Source organism: Passer montanus, unplaced genomic scaffold (genome assembly GCF_014805655.1).
Source record: "Passer montanus isolate IOZ18808 unplaced genomic scaffold, ASM1480565v1 scaffold40, whole genome shotgun sequence".
Classification (NCBI taxonomy): domain Eukaryota; kingdom Metazoa; phylum Chordata; class Aves; order Passeriformes; family Passeridae; genus Passer; species Passer montanus.
The window spans coordinates 3,365,921-3,387,057 of record NW_024368819.1 but is presented as its reverse complement, the minus strand read 5'-3'; the positions used below and the strand labels follow the sequence as shown (position 1 = coordinate 3,387,057).

At 39.8% G+C, this 21,137-nt stretch overlaps 1 protein-coding gene across 1 annotated transcript; it reads right to left on the bottom strand.

The window, feature by feature from the left end:
- Nucleotides 1–1,630: 1,630 nt before the first annotated feature.
- On the bottom strand, nt 1,631–18,228 carry PLEK (pleckstrin). Its single transcript, XM_039719025.1, has 9 exons — nt 18,117–18,228; nt 17,420–17,575; nt 12,139–12,320; nt 11,022–11,113; nt 10,026–10,210; nt 8,681–8,785; nt 6,960–7,043; nt 6,231–6,300; nt 1,631–5,372 (listed from the first exon to the last, which is right to left on the bottom strand). Exons 1-9 carry the CDS (start codon nt 18,162–18,164, stop codon nt 5,233–5,235), a joined length of 1,062 nt encoding a protein of 353 aa, XP_039574959.1. The 5' UTR covers nt 18,165–18,228; the 3' UTR covers nt 1,631–5,232.
- Nucleotides 18,229–21,137: the final 2,909 nt, after the last annotated feature.

Here is a 21,137-nt window from a genome sequence, read left to right as displayed (position 1 = left end):
CCTGAAAGCAGAAACACCAGCTGTCTTTTAGGATGTTTAGGTCAAAATAGTTATAAGAAGAAGGATATGGGGGAGGGAAGAAGAGAAGAAAGGGAAAACTGAAGATGTAACTTGGAAAATAAATAATTTCTTTAAGTAAAAAGTATTAATTAAGAGAAACTCAAACCAACAAACCAGTCTTATTTTACCAGTTGTATGCTAGAATAATTAAACACTTCCTTTTAGAAAAAAGCTACATAAGAGTATTAAAAGCCTGATCTAAATAACTCTTCCTATTATTCAAAAATATCTCACACATGTGCATCAATTTTGTTACTGTACTTTACCCATCATGTGCTTGGGAAACACAGCAACTTAGATACACATAAAGCAGAAGCAATGAAGGACAGAAGAGATGGTTTCTTGATTTTCTTTTGATATACTTTGGTGATTAAGAAAGGATTTTCAGACTTTTCCTTACAATATCGAAGCAGGTACATGAAAAGATTGATCATACATTGATTTACATAATTGATACACCATCAGTCTGCAATAGGCTGTTCTATTATATTTGATAGAGAAAGAGGCTAATGGCAATACTTTGAGAGTTCTCAATATCCTTTTTATATCAGAGTTTGAGGATGTAGGAAGATTAGGGTGTCTAGTTATGTGGGATTTTTTAAATTAAACTAGTCAATCCCCAGTTCTCTTTCCTCTCCCTTGATCACTCCAGTTTATCAATATTCAGAATTGTGGTGAAAAACATACTGAAAGCAAATTTTAAATAATACTAACATAATCTCTCTCCCTTTCAGTTGCCAGAAGCAAAATTCCATCCAGTTTTATCAGCATTTCTCTTTTATTATTTTCCTCCCTCCTGCTCAGTCATCTTTTAATGAGTTGAAGAAAAGGAGGGAAAGACATTGTCATCTTAAAACAAAGGCAGAGTCCATGCAGGGAAGCAAAGAATTTTAATATTGCCCATAAAATTTAATTTTATTATTTTCCTCCCTCCTGCTCAGTCATCTTTTAATGAGTTGAAGAAAAGGAAGGAAAGACACTGTCATTTTAAAGGCAGAGTCTATGAAGGAAAGCAAAGAGTTTTAATGTTGCCCATAAAATTTATCATGGAAGGCCAATGAAGCATGAAAAGCAGCATTTTATTCACCTTTCATACAGTTTAAGTCTCCCTTTTACTGCACTGGAAGGAACTAAAAACTAATGCAGGGAAGCAAAGAATTTTAATATTGCCCATAAAATTTAACATGGAAGGCCAATGAAGCATGAAAAGCAGAATTTTATTCACCTTTATCACAGTTTAAGTCTCCCTTTTACTGCAGTGGAAGGAAAAAAAAAAAATTAGGCAATCTACAAGAACCAGAAACAAAGTATGGAAAGCCACAGTTCTGGTTCTAAATGCAAAGCAGGAAGTGCTATGTTCTAATCAAAACCCCCCTCCCAAGCTTATTTTGAAGCCAAATAAAGAAGTTCTATTTCAAGAAGCCTGATGAGTAACAACAAAAGAAGAACTTTGTTTTCAGTCAGAGTTCACCTTGAGTGTAGAAAAAGCTCTATATATCAACGAGATCACAGCTCACAAACAAAAATTACCTATGCCACAGTTCTGGTTCTAAATGCAAAGCAGGAAGTGCTATGTTCTAATCAAAACCCCCCTCCCAAGCTTATTTTGAAGCCAAATAAAGAAGTTCTATTTCAAGAAGCCTGATGAGTAACAACAAAAGAAGAACTTTGTTTTCAGTCAGAGTTCACATTGAGTGTAGAAAAAGCTCTATATACCAATGAGAAGATCACAGCTCACAAACAAAAGTTACCTGCACTTTTCAAAACACAACTGTAGGCACCTACAGAAATACCAACAACCTCCAGAGGACTCTTACCAACTTATTTTCCCTTTTCAAGTTCCTCCTATAGTCTCCTACAGTTTTAGAAGATACAAACTGAAAAAGAATAACCAAAAAACCCAACCCATTTCCACCCCACTGCCCTCCTCCCAAAACTCCCACCCTACTTAAATGTTTATGGACCTCACCAAAAACATTATTTAGGGAAAATTTTTTCTGGATTTCAGTGTTGCCCAAGCTTGAACTCAGAACAAATGGAGGAACACTTCAAACAGTGAAAAGCACTTATCAAGAGCCCTGTGAAGCAAGTAGTTTGAACTCAAATAACTTCCCAAATATTTGAGAATAAATTATGGGGGGGAAATAGGTTTTTAATGTTTGTGGTAAAGTGAACTGTAAGCCAAAGACAGAAGAGATACTACTGCATTGAAGAGTTCTATGTAATATTGTGAGAATAAATGAAAATAAAAACTTTTCTAAAAGAGAGGTTTGACAGTAAATGTTAGATACCTCAGAGGCCTTAATGAGTTGGGTTTTTTTCTTTATGAAACAACTTTGATTAAATATTACTAAGTAAACTAGTTAGTTCTATTAATAAAACATTTTCAGTACATATTTCACATTTTCTGTTAACTGTTCTTTCAAATAAAAAGCAAAGACAGCACACTGCAAAGAAAAGCACCAAAATAACTACACTTATCAAGAAAGTTATATCACCTTACCCTTCAGAAGAAAGCTGTGGGGCAGAGAAAGTAAACAGCTCTTTGAAAAAAATGATAGAGACATATTAAGTCCAAACTACATCCCTATGTGTTGTCTGTTGCATTGTAAGAAGTACTAACACTGACTCAAGCTGGAAGCTTGTTGGGCTGGGGTTATTATTTTTACAGCATCTGTGTTTGTGGTTTGCTTCATACCATTTTCTTTTAAACTTCATTTTAAAATGGAAGTAGGAGTGGTGTGTCTGTGTGGGTGTTTTTATGGGTGCATGGTTAAGCAACATTTCCAAAAATCTGACTCTGACTGTAGTAGGCACGTAGGCAGTGTTCCAGGAAAGGGAAAATTGCTCAGTGCAAGTTGTGGCAAGACAAACATGAACTTAAGAGGATATTTATATGAGATTATGTTATACAGGTCTTTCAGTAAGTGAAGATAATAAATACAATCCTTATCTACAATGGTTTGTTTATTTTGCTGTCCTTTAGACTAGGTCTTTCTTATAAATAAAAAAGAAACCGATATTAATAATTGCTGTAGTAGTAATTGCTGAGAGTGTGGTAGAAGTGTGATTTAAATAGTTAGAGGGTGAAAGTTAGAGGAAGCATGACACACATAGGTCTGCTGTTCTGTTTCCTCCCTTTTGTTTAGTAGTTCCTTTCACAAAGCTGTCTCTCTCTTTTTGTGCCAGTATTCAGGATCTGTGCCTCTTCATGCCTTCTGAGTTACTGGGCTGGCATTATCATCTCTGATAGACATGTAGTTGCTTTTTTAATTCTGAATTCCCTTGGACAAGATCTTCTCACTGCTGCCAAGAAGCAGAGGCACCTATAAACCCTCGAAATGTGTCTTCTGAAGCACTAGCTATGAGATTACAGACCCCATCAATATAGGATGGTACAAACATAAGAGCTCTCCCCTAAATACACTATCATCCTCTGCCTGAGAAAATACCATTTATAGGTGGACAGCCATACCTTGGACTGGGCAAGTTTAAAATTATAAAGTCATGGACTGGTAAAACATTTTAATTTTTGTTTAATTTTGGCAGTCACATCCCTCCTTTAGTAAGCTGGACAAGTTTCTGTTATTTGGTTGTGTGGGGTGGTTCTTTTTCTCTTTTCCTGTGCCCTTGGGTATTTTTGGGTTAGTGAGCTCTGAAAGCAAAAATAAGCAGCAATTATCAAGAAAGCAGGCTGAGCAAAAAGTGGGTCTTTTTACCATGAGTCTTCCTTCCTCAGAATGACACATCAGACTTCAACGATCCTGATAGCTTTCATGAGAGACAGGAAATGCCTGCCAGAAGCTGATTTCTGCTGGCCAGCTGAACTGGACATGATGATGCAGTGTTTCAGCCTGCTGCTCCTGCAAGGCTGTATATACTTTGGGATAAGTAATGCAAGGCAACAGAGCTTCAGGCTCATTAGCTCAGCTACAGGTATAATTAAGCACAACTGGAGAGAAGCTTTAGCTCTGCATTTATTTTTAGATGGAAGAGATCCCAATAAAAATTCTTAAGTATAAGGTACCTTATTAGATCTATGGACAAAGTTTTAAAGATTTTGAAGTCTCCTTCACTCAAACTTCAGTCTGTACCAGGAACAGCCTACATGCACAGTCTGACATTAACTTGATTTTCAACTCCTCGTTAGAGTTTAAGACTTAGAAGTTTGTTTGATATACGGTCATACAAAAAGGCAAGGATTGATCAGGTGAACTGACCCTATCAAATAAAAATATTTCTTTCAGTTAAAAGCACAAGGTTTCTCTTATATTGCTAAGGCACAGAATCAAGGACTGAGTATGTTTATGTTGCTGGAGGTTAAAAAATGAAAACCTAATCAAAACCCCTTCAATCCATAGTTCAAGTAACCAACCCAGGCATCCTTTCCCTTCTCCTGCAAGATTCTTAATCCAAATAGAGTGCAGTACCTAACAGCCCAGCATCTGCTTTGTAGACCTAAATAAAGGGAAACAATGATTTTGGCACGGATCTTTGTGGAGAAATTTGGCAAGGTTTAAAATTGTGTGATATGGAGTTTGGAGTGAGATTGCTTTGTGTTTGAAATATTGTGAGAAGAGAGACCTTTCCTCATACTGTTGTCATGAAGTTATACTTGGTTCCACATGGTGTTTCCATAGTTGTCTGCATTCTTCCCTCTCTTAAAGCTGCCAGATTGGAAAGGAGTGGATCAGGTTTCCAAATGAGTTCACTTCTTTTCCTTATATCTATGGCATTATTTGTGTGAGTGAACAAGCAGCAACAAGATCTGGTAAAGAAGAAAGTGTAAAAATTGTCTGGACAAGACTGAAATACATGAAAATCCTGAAACACATCACACACTGAAGAGGGTGATTAATTGAGGAACTCTCTGTCAGTGACATGACTGTGTTCCCTGTTAATGGTGAGATTCCCACTATCAGCTGTGGCAACCTTGTCACCTTGTCAAGGTAAACTGATTACTCTAAGCAACACACTCATATGGCATAATGTTATAATTTAGTAAAATATTACCATAACACAAGTGGAAAAATGTTAGTTTGTTAGTGCCCACTATAAAATTGAAACTTCCACTCAGTCCTCAACCTCAACACACAAGCCCTTTGGGATGATACTGCTTTCGCTTGGTGAAATGCTAAATTCGGTTTTGTCTGTCTTGTTGGAAGATTGTCTTCATTTACCAGTCCTGGAAACTGACTGGATTGCTTTGATCCATTCTGTACGTTCTGTGGATGAGGCTGCTTGCAAGTAATAGTGGATTTCATTTGCTGTGATGATTTCAAAGAGAATGTTGTCATCATCATACTTCTTGGCTACAAGGAAAAAATAAGAAAGTCAGCTATGAGAGAAAAAAGTCTTGTACTTTCAGTATTTCCTCCTTTGCACACTGTAAGGGAATCTCCTTTCTTTTTACAGCTGACCCTGATCAGGCCTTCACAAAGATTGGGTCCAAGAGATGAGCCTCTCTCTCAGTGAAACCACTCACAAATTTTTCACGTTTCACCCTCAGGAGTCACTGGTTTGTTGGTTTCAAATCAAAGGTTTCAAATCCTTTCCTTCAAATGGAAGGATCTGCAATCCTGCAGACAGATCATATTCCCCAAACCATCCCATGCCTTGCCAGCTACAAAAATAAGATGTTTATGTCGTATTCATTTATTTTCTGAGATACCAAGAGACTTTCTTGCTGGATATGATAGCCAGCCTTTCCTATGGAGAGGAGAATGCATGAAATTAATGTTTCTTTGTCCTTGCAGCAACACCATTTCAGTTCCCCAACTTCTAGCTTTGGGAAGGAAGAGAAGGTGGACAGTAACAATTTGTCAGCATAACCATTTCTAACATGAAGCTTCCATCCCAAATTCATTAACTAAAGAGATCAAACTCAGCTTACTTTGCCTAAAGGCCAGTTCTCCTAACACAGGGTTTGTGTCATCCTTTTGACCAGCCTCCCCCAAATTACTGACAGTATAAAAGATTCCCTATTGCTACTTTTACCACAGTGTCCTTTCCCTGTAGTTCACACAGAAAAAGTGAGATCAGTTATTAGAATTACTGAATCATTGTACATATATTGCTTTGGAATAAAAAACACTTGTGATTTTAGGAAGATTGAAAGGGGGGTTTGTACCAAAAACTTATTAGAGAACTCATTCAATATGGTTCCTTACTGTCTGGCATATCTTCCACTGCTGTCACCACGCAGCCTCTCAAGTGAATTGCTCCCAGTGGTTCTTCTCCCTGGGGAGGACATGAAATCAAAATGAAATGCAACACTTCTGAAACCACTAGCATGTTAAGATATGGCTACATTTCCAGAATGGAGACAAAACCATTTGATTACTTAGTGTGTCTCACCCGAGAGCACAGGGGATCTTCAATCTGTGTTGACATGGAGGATTGGGGGTGTGGTAAGAAATAGGCTTACAAATAAATAGGGAATCTCTTGTGATTTAGAATTCAGGATCTGCAGAGTATTTAGTATGGGAATGGGCCCATTAGAAATACACAAGAAATAGGATGCTATGTCTCAGCCTAGCATGGCAAATACCTCAAATATAAACTGTAAAATTGCTGCATTGTGTTCATTTGCACTTAGGACCTAATTTGTTTTGATCAGGTGAGAGTACATATTAATTCTAATTAATCACAAATGAGATGTGAAAATACAGAGCAGTGTTACTTATTCCCAGGTCTGGGTGGCACTTGCCACCCTGACTTGACAGCTCCAGAAACTATCCTTCACTCTGCTTTTCTAGAGGATGGCTAGGCCATGGAAGAACAGTCCCACTGCCCTGCCTGATCTTTCCTGTCACATTCGCATGCAAATACTCCATGCAGATACTTCTACAAGGCATTGGATTCAAAACAAACAGAGAAATAAACCAAATCTCTCTTACTCCAGCAGGATCATAATAGTGAAGATATGCAGGATCATCTCTTAAAACGAACTTTCTCACTTTCCAGTTCTTCCTCCGATGTCCCTAGGAAATTTCAAAACAGTAATGTCACACAGCTGCTTTGCCTGCATGCAAATCTTAATCACACATGAGAGGACAGGCAAATGCAAAAGGGAAAAAACCTATATTCTGGACAGGAAATACTCACTGGAGTAGGACTTGAATCTGCCTTTTCTGCATTCCAATCTTTTGCACAAGAAGTGGGCTATCAAACTGCTCTCTCTTTTTTTTTTTTTTTTTTTTTTTTTTGGTGCAAAACAGAGGAGCTTCAACACGGCAGATTCCCCTAAATATATCACACAGTCTGTGTGATATAGTTGATTCACATGAGGTCTGTAAGAACTGGGTTTTAACTGCTTGCTAGAAAACATGGCTGCAAAGTGCCTTGCAGGAAGGTAGCTTGAATTATTGACAAGGATAAGCTGAAAGTCTTTCTGTGCCTGCAAAGATAACAAAAAAAATGCTTATCTGGCTTAAACACCCTGGAAGGCTCATGGCTGAGAAGCTCAGGCAGAAATATGGACATAGGTGCCTCACGGCCCATTTTCATGACTGAAAAGCATGGGTGTGGAAGCATTTTCAGCAGAAGCAGTGACTCTACCAGGCAATGACCCACAACTCACTGAAGGCTAACTAAGTGCAGACTAACACTGGTGGAAGATTGTCATGAATCACTTCCTCTGGCATTTCAAAGTACAAGTTTCTCAATTAGCTCCTGTTTGCATGGAAGCTCTTACTAACTAGGTTGGTAAGAACGTGACAGAGTAAAAGAGCAGCAAGGCGTGGGTCTAATTTCTTCCACTGAGTAAACTGATTAAACAAGAGAAATACTTTTTAGCACCACCAAAAAGTTCTTAGGCCCTCAAAGACTATTTTAACCGTGCAGGTTCAGACTCAATATTAGGAAACATTTCTTTAGAAAGAGGGTGGTCAAACAGTCCAACAGGCTACCTAGAGAGGGGATCAATTCACCATGTCTGTCCATGTGTGAGAAGCTTTTGGACAACAAAACCCTTAACAATGTGCTTTAAGCCTTGGTCAGCCCTGAAGTAGTCAGGTGGTTGAACCAGAGGATTGTTGCAGGTCCCTTCCACCTGACCCATTTTATTCATTGAAGAATCCTGATTTTGCCTTCGGTTCACTAATGTCTGCTTGCAATGGCCTTGGAAACATGACATTCACTGTATTGCTTAAAGTTTTGCTGGAAATGAAGGTATCCAGTTATCTGCTGTCTTACACATCAAATATTAGTGACTGAAACAACTCCTTTGCTCAAGCACACTGAAAAAGTCCATGAAAACTGGCAACTGAATCCAGTTGTGTGTCCAGAGAGACACAGGAGTGGCAGCTTTTTTACTGGAGGTCAGTTTTGCATTGTACCAATGACTTGTTACATCTTCTGTGTCAGGACTCTTTCCTAATTAAAGCTATCAACTGTTTTATTTTGTGGTAAGAGCAATTAACCTTGCAATATTTGTCCAGAGTCCTGCTGCAGCAAGTGTTCCTTGTGCAAAGTCAGGAAAGACAGAGATGAAATTTGCCAAGTGTGGAAATGCCATAGCATAGTTTCTCTCTTACCTAAAGCTTTTAAGTGTAAAAGAGTAATCTTGCACCCATGTAACATCACCCTAGTGACAGGAAGGAACATGGGCAACACTGACCTGTTTCAGCAAACATCCTTGTTTGACGATTGTGCCTCTGAATTCTTCTTTTAGGACCACATCATCATCACTGGAATATCCCTCACAGAAAAATCCACTGTCTGGCTGCAATACCACAAGAAAAATGGTACAGAAGTTACACAGTTGCTGCTTGCTTATGTACAATGACCAATCTGGCATCTTTTGGCTTCCCTCCATGCTGTTTTTTGCCACCCCCCAAAAAATATTATTATTGTTGTGGTTATAGTTATTGTTAAATTATCTAACCTTTTATTGGAAGAGCCTCCCAGTGAAGTTGAGGAGCTCTCCAATTCACCATGGACACATTTTAATGTGAGTTGGGACTACACTTCTATGATACCAAGTCAAGATGACTTTCTGCAGCCTCCTCACACCACACTGGTATTGAATTAATCTAAAAATAATCCAAAAACAAGCAGGGTACACATGGGCTGTACAAGAAGCATCCTAGGAGGCCACAAGGCTGCCTTTACCAGGAGTGTCTCTGCTGAACAGGTAAAGTCTCCCTAGCACAAACTATTTAGGAAAACAAATGAGTAGTGGGAGAGTAATTTTGCTAAAGCCAAGTGATTCAATGTGGTAAACATAAACAGAATTGTAATACTGATTTACTTGTTTTCACTTTACAGAAGGCATACTTTTTTGTTAGCATAAGTCTATAAGCCAAATATCTTTCAAACATTATTTGATTGTGATATTTCAAGTTCTTCAAATCAGGCCACAGAATATGAAGTAATAAAGGGAGAAGGCTGGGTATGACACCCAGAACAGGTTACTGGGGGATATTAAAAACTTTTACTTCTTTGCTTACAGGCAAGCTGTGTGTGTGCACACTCACACTGAGTCACATTTGATGTGTCTGCATAAAAATGGGTTTGTAGCTTCTGCCACTCTCTGAAGCCCTGTGATAATGATTTACTCTCTTCTACTGAATCAACGGGGAAACAGATGGTTAAATTCTGGTCACCAGTACAATTACCAGGAACAAAGTCTAAGTTAAAAAGAACCCAGCTTAAAGATGCATACTATGGGAGCCTTCTATCAGGCTTTGAGAATTCTCTACAAATTCATTTCCCACACTTAGTCTCAGCACTCAATTCACACCTAGAAGGTGCCAGGAAAAAAAAAAAAGAAAATCTGTCCTGGTTAAAACTATTAAAGTGAACAGGCTCATTCTGAGCACAACAGGAAAAAAAACGATTAAGACAGATTTCTCCATTTCTGTACAATCATTCCTCCAGGATTTAAGAAGCCCAACAAGAAGCATGAGAAAAGCAGAGCCATCAGTAAGTGAGACAATAAAAAACCAGAATACAATGCTCACAAAGTAATAGTAGGCATCACTGAGATCCAGGAAGGGGGTGTCAGACAGTCCCTCAGCAGCTGCCTTGGACGTGTCCCCAGCAGGCTGTAGGTAGCCTTCACTCAAGAGGGAAGAGGCAAGCAGGAGACCTTCTTTGCGATTTCGGACGGAGCTGCTGGACACCAGCCAGTCAATCACACAGGTGCCTGGTTACAAAGGAACAAAAGATCAGCCACAAACCAAGAGAGACATGAAGAAGCCTAAAAGTACACAGGAAACAAGCCTACTCCATGTATTCATCAATCTCCTGAAAAATGTTCTTAGCAAGAATATGGGGAGCTAATCTAGGGAGGTTCCTGGCCATCCAGTGAGGTACAGCCTTTCTAGCTGATGGCAGGGGCCAGGACAGCTCTCAAACACCATTCCTGATGGAGAAGGGAGCTGGGAGGGGATGCAGGGCTGAGCTGGGAAGCCTCAAAGACAGAGACTGGGGATGCACAGAGGACAGCCAAGCCTGGATCCAGGCTGCTATGCTACTAACACAATGCTGTTGGAAATCACTAAGGTTGGAAAATACCTCCAAGATAATCAGTCCAACCATTAACCCAACACTGCCATGTCCACCCCTAAGCAATGTCCTCAAGTGCTACATCTGTGTGCTTTTGAGCACAAACACAGATTTGACTTTGAGAGAAACAGTAATTACAATGGGACAGCCTTCAGTGATGAAAAATCCAGAACTGGATAATTCTTCTGTATTTAAGTGTTTCACACTACAATCTACTCAAAAGATTACTTCAATCTTTCTGACACTGCTAAAATTTCATCCTTCTCCTTTGTTTACCATGGCCATAACTGAACACTTTTCCAAGATACATCCTTTGAGCATCTCCTGGGTTAGTCAAGAAAATAGCAAACTTCTCTGTGCTCTACAGAGCTTAGAGCTGTTTCACCTCTTTAGTTTTTCAACTCTGTGCTGCCTTTATTTTATAGAATAGAGGGACAGGAGCTCCTTACCTGTAAAGCAGTGATGAAACACTCTTTTATCTTTTTCCAGCTTCAACTCCTTTATTCCCTTTTCAGGATCTTTCATTGAGAGGTACAAAGCACTGTGCACAAAAAGAACCACAGAAACTGTTAGCAAATAAAAAGGTTTTGCTGGTTTGTACAACAATGTCATTGTCATTTATGGGGGCTTCCTGTTCAGCTCTCTGCAGAGCTGTAACTTGGCTTAGTTTCATCTCCTGCATCTCCTTAAAAATTCAAGTTGCAAAGCCTGGAGATCTCATGACATTACCTCACAGCTGTGGGAGCAGAGGGCGGAGTGCACAAAGGGCTCACCACATCACCCTATTTTGAGAATGCAACTACTTGTGGTGACTATAGCATGAAGAGAGGAACACCCACTGCTGAGGCACCTTCACAGGGCCCCACAGCCCCAGCAGGAGGGTTCACTGCTGTGCTCTGCATTCACCCAAAGGTCCTGGGCTGAGCAGAAAACCTGTCCCTGTCCCAAAGTTTGCATGCTCTCAGATGATCTAGGCACTGTGCAGTTTTGCTGTCTTATAAGAACTTCAGGTTCATTTTTATCTTGGCATTTACAGCTCAGAGGCAGAAAACAAGTCATCCTTGATTTTGGAAAGTACTAACAGCTTGCTTCCCTTTATCTCTTCTTCTCCCTTTGCCAATTTCATATTCTTTGGCAGGCACCACAGTCCCCTCACCATCCAAAAACTAGGCTAACATCAGCATTTCTTTGGAGAGTAAACAAAAGGTCTAAAATATTTTTTGTAATAAATGATTTATTGTATAAAATGCTTATCCTGGAAGAGCCATACTTTGGCTGGCACATCCTCTTGCACTCCATTATGCCCAGAAATCTCTTTATCAGCAAAAAATCTTTGATAAACAAGCATGTTTTGGTAAATGATAATACATTCAAAAAGATCTTCCCAGTTCTGATTGCCAGCTCATTTCTGACACATTGTACAAACTGAAATTTTTAGTCATGCAGAAAGGGCTGTGAGAGAATCCATGGACAGACAGGCTCATTGTTCTTCCTGACCAAGGTTACATGTCTGACACACTGACTGCAGAAGGAAGTAAATGGGGGAGCAGAGCCATGAGAACAAACCTCAGATTGATTGTTTCAGGCAATCTGATGGACTTCCTTGTGGATTTTCTGGCAAACCTTTGGCCTCCATCTAAATGGTGAATTGCTTTCTTGATATCCCGCACCCAGGCATCTCTCTCCTCCAGGTAGGCAGCTTGAAAAAAGTGGTCCTGCTGCTTGGCCACAGTGAGCTTGAAGACAAACTGGAATAATAAATTACAGGAGGTGTTTGGGGGTTTTTTTAAGTTGCTTTGGTGTAGCCAGTTGGGCACAATTAAGGTAGTACTACCACAACATACAACCTACCTATGCCTAAGGACTATGTAAAGTGTCTAGGAGACACAGTAAAATGACAGAAACTGAAAAAAAAAAACATGAATAAGCACTGCACATAACTGAATCTTTTTGTTACTTCACCATCACTGATCCTGGCATCATCAGCACATCCAAGGCGTGCTGTGGAGGCAGTTCTCTGGTCATAGGCAGAAACAGACAACTTTCCCAGGCACTGTTCTGGAAAAGGCTGAGAGAAGCTCAGAGAGAAGGAAACAGACAACTTTCCCAGGCATTGTTCTGGAAAAGGCTGTGAGAAGCTCGGAGAAAATAATTATAAACAATTCTTGTCTTAACTTGCTGCACCTGATGTTGTGAACATGTGGAATGTGTTATGGAGCTATGTTTACCAAAAGGGTGGTTTCTTAACTAGCCGGTGGTGATGGTGTTTTAATTAAAGGACCAATCAGGTCCACCTATAGCACACTAGGGTACAAAAGGAATGGGGTTTCTTAATAAAGTGACTTAGTCTTCTGTGAATGCATGGGGTGTGGCACTCATTTATCTGTGTCGTTTCTGGCTCAATAGCAATAGTCTGTGGCACCAATACAGCTGCTGATTCTAACTTTTGCTGGGAAGTTCAACACAGCTGAAAGGCTGAAGTGATTCCTTGGAGTGGCTACCTGGAACAGAGGCTAGACAAGATTAAGAGAATAAAAGTGGGTATTTATTAAAGGCCTTCAATAGGTACACCTTGGGCAGTCAGAAGCTTCCGAGGGGCTACACCCAAGATGGACAATGGTCACGAGTTTTTCCCACAGTTATAAGTTTGGTCCATTTACATATCAGGGGTTAATATTCCAATTACAGCTTCAGGTAATGAAGTCATGTATCCCCAGTTTGCTTCCCCCCCAACTCACTTTTGTTTATACTTTCAGGGCCTGGGACAGTGAGATGTCCTTGAGCTTCAGGCCTAGAGGAATCATTTTGTCTGACCAAAATGTGATGACAGTAGCTAACACTCTATATGGAGTTTTAGAGTTATACACTAAAGAAGTACAGGATTTGAAAAATATGAAAATTAAAATCCTAAGGCATTAGAAGCACCCAGCCTGCAGGTTTACAATGGATATAAATTTGTTTTAATGTTTAGAGACATGTGAACAGTCTGAAGACGAAAAATACCCCACATCATATTTCTCACAAGGAGAAAAAAGGTCACACACTAGAGAGTACCTGAGTATATTTGCAGCCTAGTAAACCTTTAATGCCTTGGTAGGGAGATGATACACCCAATCCTTGGCTACACCTTAGGATCACCTATCTAAATGCACTAGCAACAATGGAAAGGCTGTATTTCCCAAAAAATGAGACTAGATCATCTAGAGGTAGTTGTAAACAGAAGAAATTACAATGACCTCCCAAAACCATTCAACAAAGTTCACACTGTTTGAACTCATTTCCATCCAGTCATCTTCTGGATAGAAAATCTGGATCTAATTACTCACGTTTCCACTTCCTCTAAAATATAGCTCCCCATGAGTGACACTAATTTGTTCTGTAGTTGTATTATAATAAATATCACAGGTTCTGACTCAGCAGGTGTCTAAAAATGCCAAGCTAAGCCACAAGTCAACAGCACAACTTGATTAGGGCAAAGAAAGCAAAGGCTACTGTCAAAGAGAAGCAAATTTACATCAGTGAAATCAACACTGAATGAGTCTGCCCATGTTTGTAAATGATACATTTCTGAGCATCCCTCACAAGCATTTTACAAACTATGGCCAACAGGGAAAAATCTGACACCCTGAAATTGTGCAGAAGTCAAACTGAATTTCATGGAAGATACATTTCAAACTTATAAAGCAACAAGTCCTCAAAGCCCATCTCAGATAGAAATGTAGTCTTTTCTTATCTGATACTGTTCATATTTCCAGCAATACTCACCTTTTCTGTTATGCAGGAAAGACTTACACACTGAAAATCAATGTATAGTGTATGACAAAAGCAAACAGACAGATCCATCCAAACCCCAATATTCAACAGTCAAGCTAACACCCCAGATTAATAGAATGAAATACCAAAGCATTGACGAGATTACTAAAGGAAAAAAATAGCCTTCTCAAAGAGTTGAGAAGCAACCTAGAGTGAAATGCTAAGAGTTTTCATTTTCAGCACATGGAAAAGACTGGCAAAGCCGTTTCTTTTTAGCATTTACAAGTTAGGCCAGTAAGTTAAATAGACTTCAGGGCTTCCTCTGAAATTGGTAAAGAGGTTGAGTCTCCAATCCTAGATGTGACCAAGCCTCCCTCTGATGATTTATATCTGGTTGTGTTTCTGAGAAAATTAGACCATTAGATTAAACTAAATACCAACATTTTACCTATTTAAATTGGGAGAGATTAATCTTACTATGAGCAACCAAACAGGATAATGCTGTCCACACGAAAAGCATGGGGGAAATGGAAAAAGCTGAAGAGCATCAGAATTTATGTTACAATAAACAATGATCAAACATCAAATCAAGGACAGCAGACAGTGGTTAATGTATTTTGAAATATAATCTCAAAATATGCAGTTGCAGCCCCTTCTGAACAGCCTTTATCTGTGCTTAACAAATCCACGATTGCTTCTTTTCCCCTCAGCATCTGTATTTTGCAATTGATGTAGTAAACAAAGCATGTCGGTGATGTGCTCTGAGCTTTCAAATGAAGTCCTGGTGCAGATACACAAGCTGATTCAAAAATTTAACCAGAGAAATATAGAAATTTGTTTGTGGCCCAATAGTCCCTGCTCCAAACTGGGCTCAGACAAGACAGATGAGACTGTACTTAAAACTGACCCAATAAAAATTCTCCCACTATTCACCACACAGAATTCCCGTCCCAAAAATATACTTTCATTTCTAGCCATATAAACTTAATAACCAGAGTAATTCCCATAAGAGGCTTAACTGTATGCTTTGACATGTAAGTAGTGAGAAGCCAGAACAGAATGCAGAAATATTGAATTCAGCAGTACAGTAAAGCTGTAAAATATAAGATGTAAAAATGAAGATACTACGTTTTCAAGGAATACATGTAGGAACTTATGTTTAATCATATTGGTCAGTACTCGTAAGAATAACCCTGGTGATAGCTTTGTTCGTATGAGTGAACATGTTCAGTTTTTGACTATATGAAATTTTAAGAGAAAATCCAACTCCAGGGCTACTGGTTTATGGACTTGCAGAACAATCTCACCACCTCAATATGAAGGATCTGCTCCAATGCCTGCTGAAGTAATTTGGATTGTTTCCACTGACTTCAGCAAACCCTGCAGTAAATCTCATTTATGAAAAGCTATTTTGTGTGCCTCAACCACTGGCTCTCTCTTTGTCTTTATTATCCCTCAGAAAAGACCCCAGGAACTAAAATGAAACATAATGTAAAGCTCATTATGTAAACACCCAATGTAAAATGAAGCATAACAGAAAACCAGTGCAGGCAAAGGAATGATCTTCAGAGGCTGTCACCCTTCCATAAAGATACACTGCACCTCCTGGAGACTGGTGCATCCCAAAGGAGCCCTTTGGGCAGGTAAGGATCTCTCTCACTCTGCCTTCAGCAGACATCAGATACTTCAGACCTCTTTGCCTGCTTTGTTGAATGCACATATGCTAGTGAATTCTTTTTCCTTTATTGTAAATATGTTACTGACATTTTCAAGCAACTATTGTGAAACAATGTTGATGACAGTGCCTTTCTGAGAGTTAAAGGAAAAAGCCAAAACCCAACACAAAACTGTTTGGAGAAGAATGCTTTGTGAGAAAAACTTAATTTCTGCCATTACAATCTAGGTCTGTGATACTCTTGCACAGTACACTCTCTCATGTATAGTACCCTTCTCTTTCATATATAGAGTAAGAAGTGTTGGGCTGAGACTTCTTAATAAAATAATGAGCACAGGATTAACAGCAATCTTTATTCTCTGCCCCATCTTTTTTCTATACTGTCTCAAAGACAGCTTTGAAGTTAACAGGTCCTTTCTCTTGACAGATGTAAGTCTAAAAAGACTTAGTAAGGATCAGAGTGGTTTTTTTTCATATAAATATGGGTTCTTTAACAACAACAACAACAATAAAAAACAAACCCACCCTCCCCCCCCCCAAAAAAAAAAAAAAGGAAAAGGAAAGAAAGAAAGCAGAAGAAAGAAAATAAGGAAAAAACAAAGCCAGCAGGTCCAAATGTGACACAAGGGATCCTGATTCCACTTACTACAAAACCTAAGGACAGGTTTAAGTATCCCCACTTTACTCATATGAAAAAGTAAAGTTAACTGTCTCAGCCATGTCTCACGCTTTCTATTTTTCTAATACTCTCACAGAGACTTCTGTCTTTAGTCAGGTATCCCTATGGTAAATTTCTTTAAACTGTGGTGGAATAATGTTCCAGATTCTGGGGAACCCCTTTGTCAGAGGAATTAATGGGGATGTCATGCCTATTTGATGAAACTGAGTTGACAAAATAATAAATGACTAATGATATGATTCTTTGCTCATATGAGAAATCCTGTTTTACCAACTATTTTTCTGGAACCCTGTAACAAAATATGTGTGACACAGCATTTATCTCCTTCCTGTCTGAGCAAGCCAGTTGTTCCTTGATAAAAAATAAATGCTTCTCCTGCTCACAAAATATTTTCCCACAGCTTTATTCTGTGACATTTAAGAGTTATATTTAATACACGAGTTGTTGCTATTCATCTGCAAAATATCTTACACCAATAAAATTTAATCCTGCTCTCTGAGAGTCTCAGAAGTTTAACAAAAACCAACTAACCAACCCCCCAAATGCTTTCTAAATTAATCCTCTTGAAGTGTTCTGAATTCAAATAGTGCACAATTCCAAGCCTGCTTGTGACCTCCTAAGGCAAATGCGAATTGCCACTAGAATGAGTGACAGGAATTTGCAGCTACCACCCTTTTGCCTTTTCAGTGCTTCCAGAAGTATAAGTATACTGTCAATTCTTTTTATAAAAAAGTACATACCATTCTTTTGCCAAAATCTTGGCATGGGCTCTGAATAGAGCTTCCTTTTAGTGGGATCATCCCTTTGGGACTGTTATCAGCCTTCCGCTTGTAGAATTCAATTCCATCTTCTAAGAGCACAACCCACATTGGCTTCCAGGTATTAAACATGCTGCCCTGCATCAATAAATCACATATTATGTTCAATGAAGAGCCCTTCATGTGATACCCAAGGAAGATATGAGCTTCCGTGGAATGTCTGACTGGTGCTAAAATAACTGAAGTTTGTGTTTCAAGAGGAACATGCCACAACCTCACCCATCCTACTATGCAGTTAAATATCATTGTTATTTTACTTACCACCATTTATTTCCCCTTGTAGTTGCTCTGCCAGTGGAAGCCACTGTGTATTCAAATAAAAGTAAAGGCTTTATCCTATGGGCTGTACTACAAAAGACTCCAAAGCAGAGGTTGCTGTGGAGCAGCAACTGCCTTCCCAAAGACTGGATGTGCCTGTGTCCCCACACACTGTCTCGAGGTCAAGGTGATGTGACCTCTTTAATCTCACTAGTCTTCCTTTATGTTTAACCCAGCTGAGTAGGCTGTGGCTCTTTCCTGTTGCCTCTTTGCCAAGATTCCACAGTATGTTTCCCTACATCTTCCCAACCTGTTCAGAGTTAGTTTTCTCTTCCTCTCAGTCCAAAACGACCCCACTTACCTTCTTAACCAAGTAGCCCTCCCTTATGCGCATCGGCTCTCGCTCCATGGCTTGGGCAATCCTGCTCTGGGCTCTGTCAGTGCTGGCTGTCGAGTTCCTCTGGCAGTAAAGTCTGTGGGATGGTGGTTTTTTACAGTACAGCTGTGTCATTTCACAAGTTCCTCTCAATGCTAATCGCAAGCCCATTTCCTCTTACAGAGTGAGAGATAGGGAAATGGAGAACTACGTGTGTATTTATAGTGCTCCTCTGACAGCACAGACAACAGCCTGACAAAACAATCCATCGTCTCAAATACAGCTAGCCTGGATGACAGAGTCCTGGGAAGTTAAACAAGCACTTCAGTCGTAAGAAACTGGGCCTGCTCTGCAAATACACGAGCTCCACCAAAACACACAGGGCATGGTGCTGCTGCTGCCTGGCTTGTGCCAAATGATTTCAGAGACGGGTTTCCAACACATCAGTGCTTTCACTTCACCCTGCCTGCCAAACGTGGCTCCCTGAGGGCAAGCATGTGGAGTCTGGCAGGAAGGTGAAGCATCCTCTTGGCTAACGAGGATGCGCCCTCTGCTGACATAAGAAATTTGTGTATCAGATTTGATCAGGATTTAGGTTTGATACCGACGGCTCCCAAAGCTGTCAAATAGGCACAAATGGATTAGACCCGTGCATTACATAAAGCACTGACCACAAAATGCTTTCTACAATCATCTTTTACTTGCTGCAGAACGTTTTTGGTTTTATTTGGGAAAAGACAAGGCAAACCCATAGTTTTTTATAAATACCAGAGTCACAATCCCTCTTCCCCATATGGAAGAAAGTGGGGATATATAGGAAGCAATAAGAGACTGCTTCATGGTGTCTTGAAGCAGCCTCTTGTGTTCTTCCAAGCACAAGATTCCAGGTCACTTTTGCAGCTAAGCTCATTCAGATAAATGTTGATTGAGCCCAGGGTGACTCCATCTGTCACCTTTACCAAGCATAAAGATCCCTAAACAGGGACTTTTTTCACAGACAGAAATTCCTGTTCTCCATATGACTCTGTCTCAGCCTTTACTCTGAAGGAAGTCTTACTCAGAAGTCTGACCAGGTCTGTGATAGAGGATCAGAGGGTTAGCAGAGCCCTCAGAGACCTTTCCTAGACATTCCTCACTGATGCCTGTTTGGTGGTATTCTCACAGATGAGACTCCACTCCTTCCTTGGTTATCTGTATCAATGTTTCACTATCCCAACTGCTGGGTGTTTTTCTTCAATGTCTGAATGGAGATTTTCCTTTTCCGGGTCTTTCTCAATGAGTTGCTGCTCAAATGACACATCCAGTCTCTCTACAGGCAGAGCACCTGTCTGTGCCACCTGTTTCAGGTTAAACACTTTAACCTGAAACATTCTGGTTATGTCGTGGTGCATTCTTTCCAAAGCATACCTTTTTGTGATGATTTAATCTATCACTATGTTGTTTGGGGTTCCTAAAACCTGCAGTCTCAGTACATTGTTCCTTTGCTCGTATAAGTCATACTGTTGTAAGGATCTTATTGCTGTTAGAGGCACTAGTTGCTGATGAAGCCAATCATCCATCAGTTTGCAAATGAAAGACTCCATGTATTCTCTGGCTGTGAAGCATACTTGAATTCAACAAACAGATTTTAAAATTATTAGAGACAGAAACTCAGACCTAACAAAACTTCATGGTCCTTGAAACTAAAACTAAAAATTTACCACTAAAAAGTGATCAAAAACCTTGTCTAACATTTACAGTAGAAAATTTGCCTACCAGGTCTAAGACTTGGAATGAACTGAAGATGCTCTGGATTCCCAGAGCAGTGATGATCTAACTGGATTTCTGAGTTATATTTCTTTGGAGGTTCTCTTCATCCCCCATAAGTCTTAAAAGGATGTTTGATGGACTGAGTAGCTTGTAGAATCCTCCAGTACAATGTCTTTTTTGGTCACTAATTATTTTTGCTTTAAGAAGGTGAATAGTTTCCTTCCCTTTCATTTCTGTGGTTCTATCTTCATGAAAAGATACTTTTTTTCCTTTTCTCCAATTAGATAAACCAAAAATACTAGTCACAGACAACAGTAACTCTTAAAGTGTAATTTGGAAGTCAAATTATCCCTTTATTATCTGCCTTGAGGACATAATGCTTCAGAGCTTGGAGCTGTGATTAAAGATCAAGAACAGGATCACAGTTATCTCTTCCTTCTGTCTCTACTTTGCTTCCACCACCTCGGGTCTGAGGAAAGGAAGCCCCATCCCGAGCTGGAAGGCTTTATGGGGAACAAAGGCAAAAGAACCTGCCAGGATTTCCCTCCCTGCAGGCATCCTTTGTGCAGGTTTTCCTGCACACCTGCTCCTGCTGACTCAGTGTTTGTGCTGAGTCAGGATGACAGGGCCCTACACAATAAATTGGTGATATGAGATGACCAAGGACAGGTACTCCTCAATAGAATATCTATATATCCCTATACTAACAAATGGTTTAATGAAAACAGGATGCTGACTCCGCAATTTCACAAAAGCTCTTTTTTCTCACTTACCTGCATGAAAAGCCTTTGGAGGTATGAAATGTAAATCTAAACACAGTGGCACCTAGCCAAAGGCTCCAGAATTTACCACTACTTCTTATGCTACTCAGTGTCAAAACACAAAATAACTTCCATGTAATGTTAGCTAAAGGCAACCACTTTTATAACACTTCTCTATATTGTTTCTATTTCATCCTCAAAGCTCAGCTGGTCCTTTTGCTGTTCCACTTTACAAGTCTGGTACAATCCTGTTCTTTAATGCTGAGGTTTGGTTTCATTTACCACACACCACTGCAGCGAAACCAGCACTTCATCCCCCTCAGACAGAAACATGCTGATGTGGCTGAATCATTCATGCGAGGCAAAATGGTCCTTAAACACACAGTAGCTGTGGCAGGTGCAAGGGAGTGTGGACTGTGGATGTGGGTCTTTGTCCAGCCATTCCTAAAGAGCAGCACCAGGCACAAGAGAGAGGAAGAGCTGCATTTCTTTTACC

What these genes read in the sequence shown, in the direction of transcription:
- PLEK (XM_039719025.1), bottom strand. Translation starts at nt 18,164, where the DNA reads ATGGAGCGAGAGCCGATGCGCATAAGGGAGGGCTACTTGGTTAAGAAG. An exon ending in AAGATTTTGGCAAAAGAATG is followed by an intron (nt 12,321 to 17,419) that starts GTATGTACTTTT and finishes TTATTATTCCAG; the next exon opens with TTTGTCTTCAAGCTCACTGT. An exon ending in ACTATTATGATCCTGCTGGA is followed by an intron (nt 6,301 to 6,959) that starts GTAAGAGAGATT and finishes TGTCCTCCCCAG; the next exon opens with GGAGAAGAACCACTGGGAGC.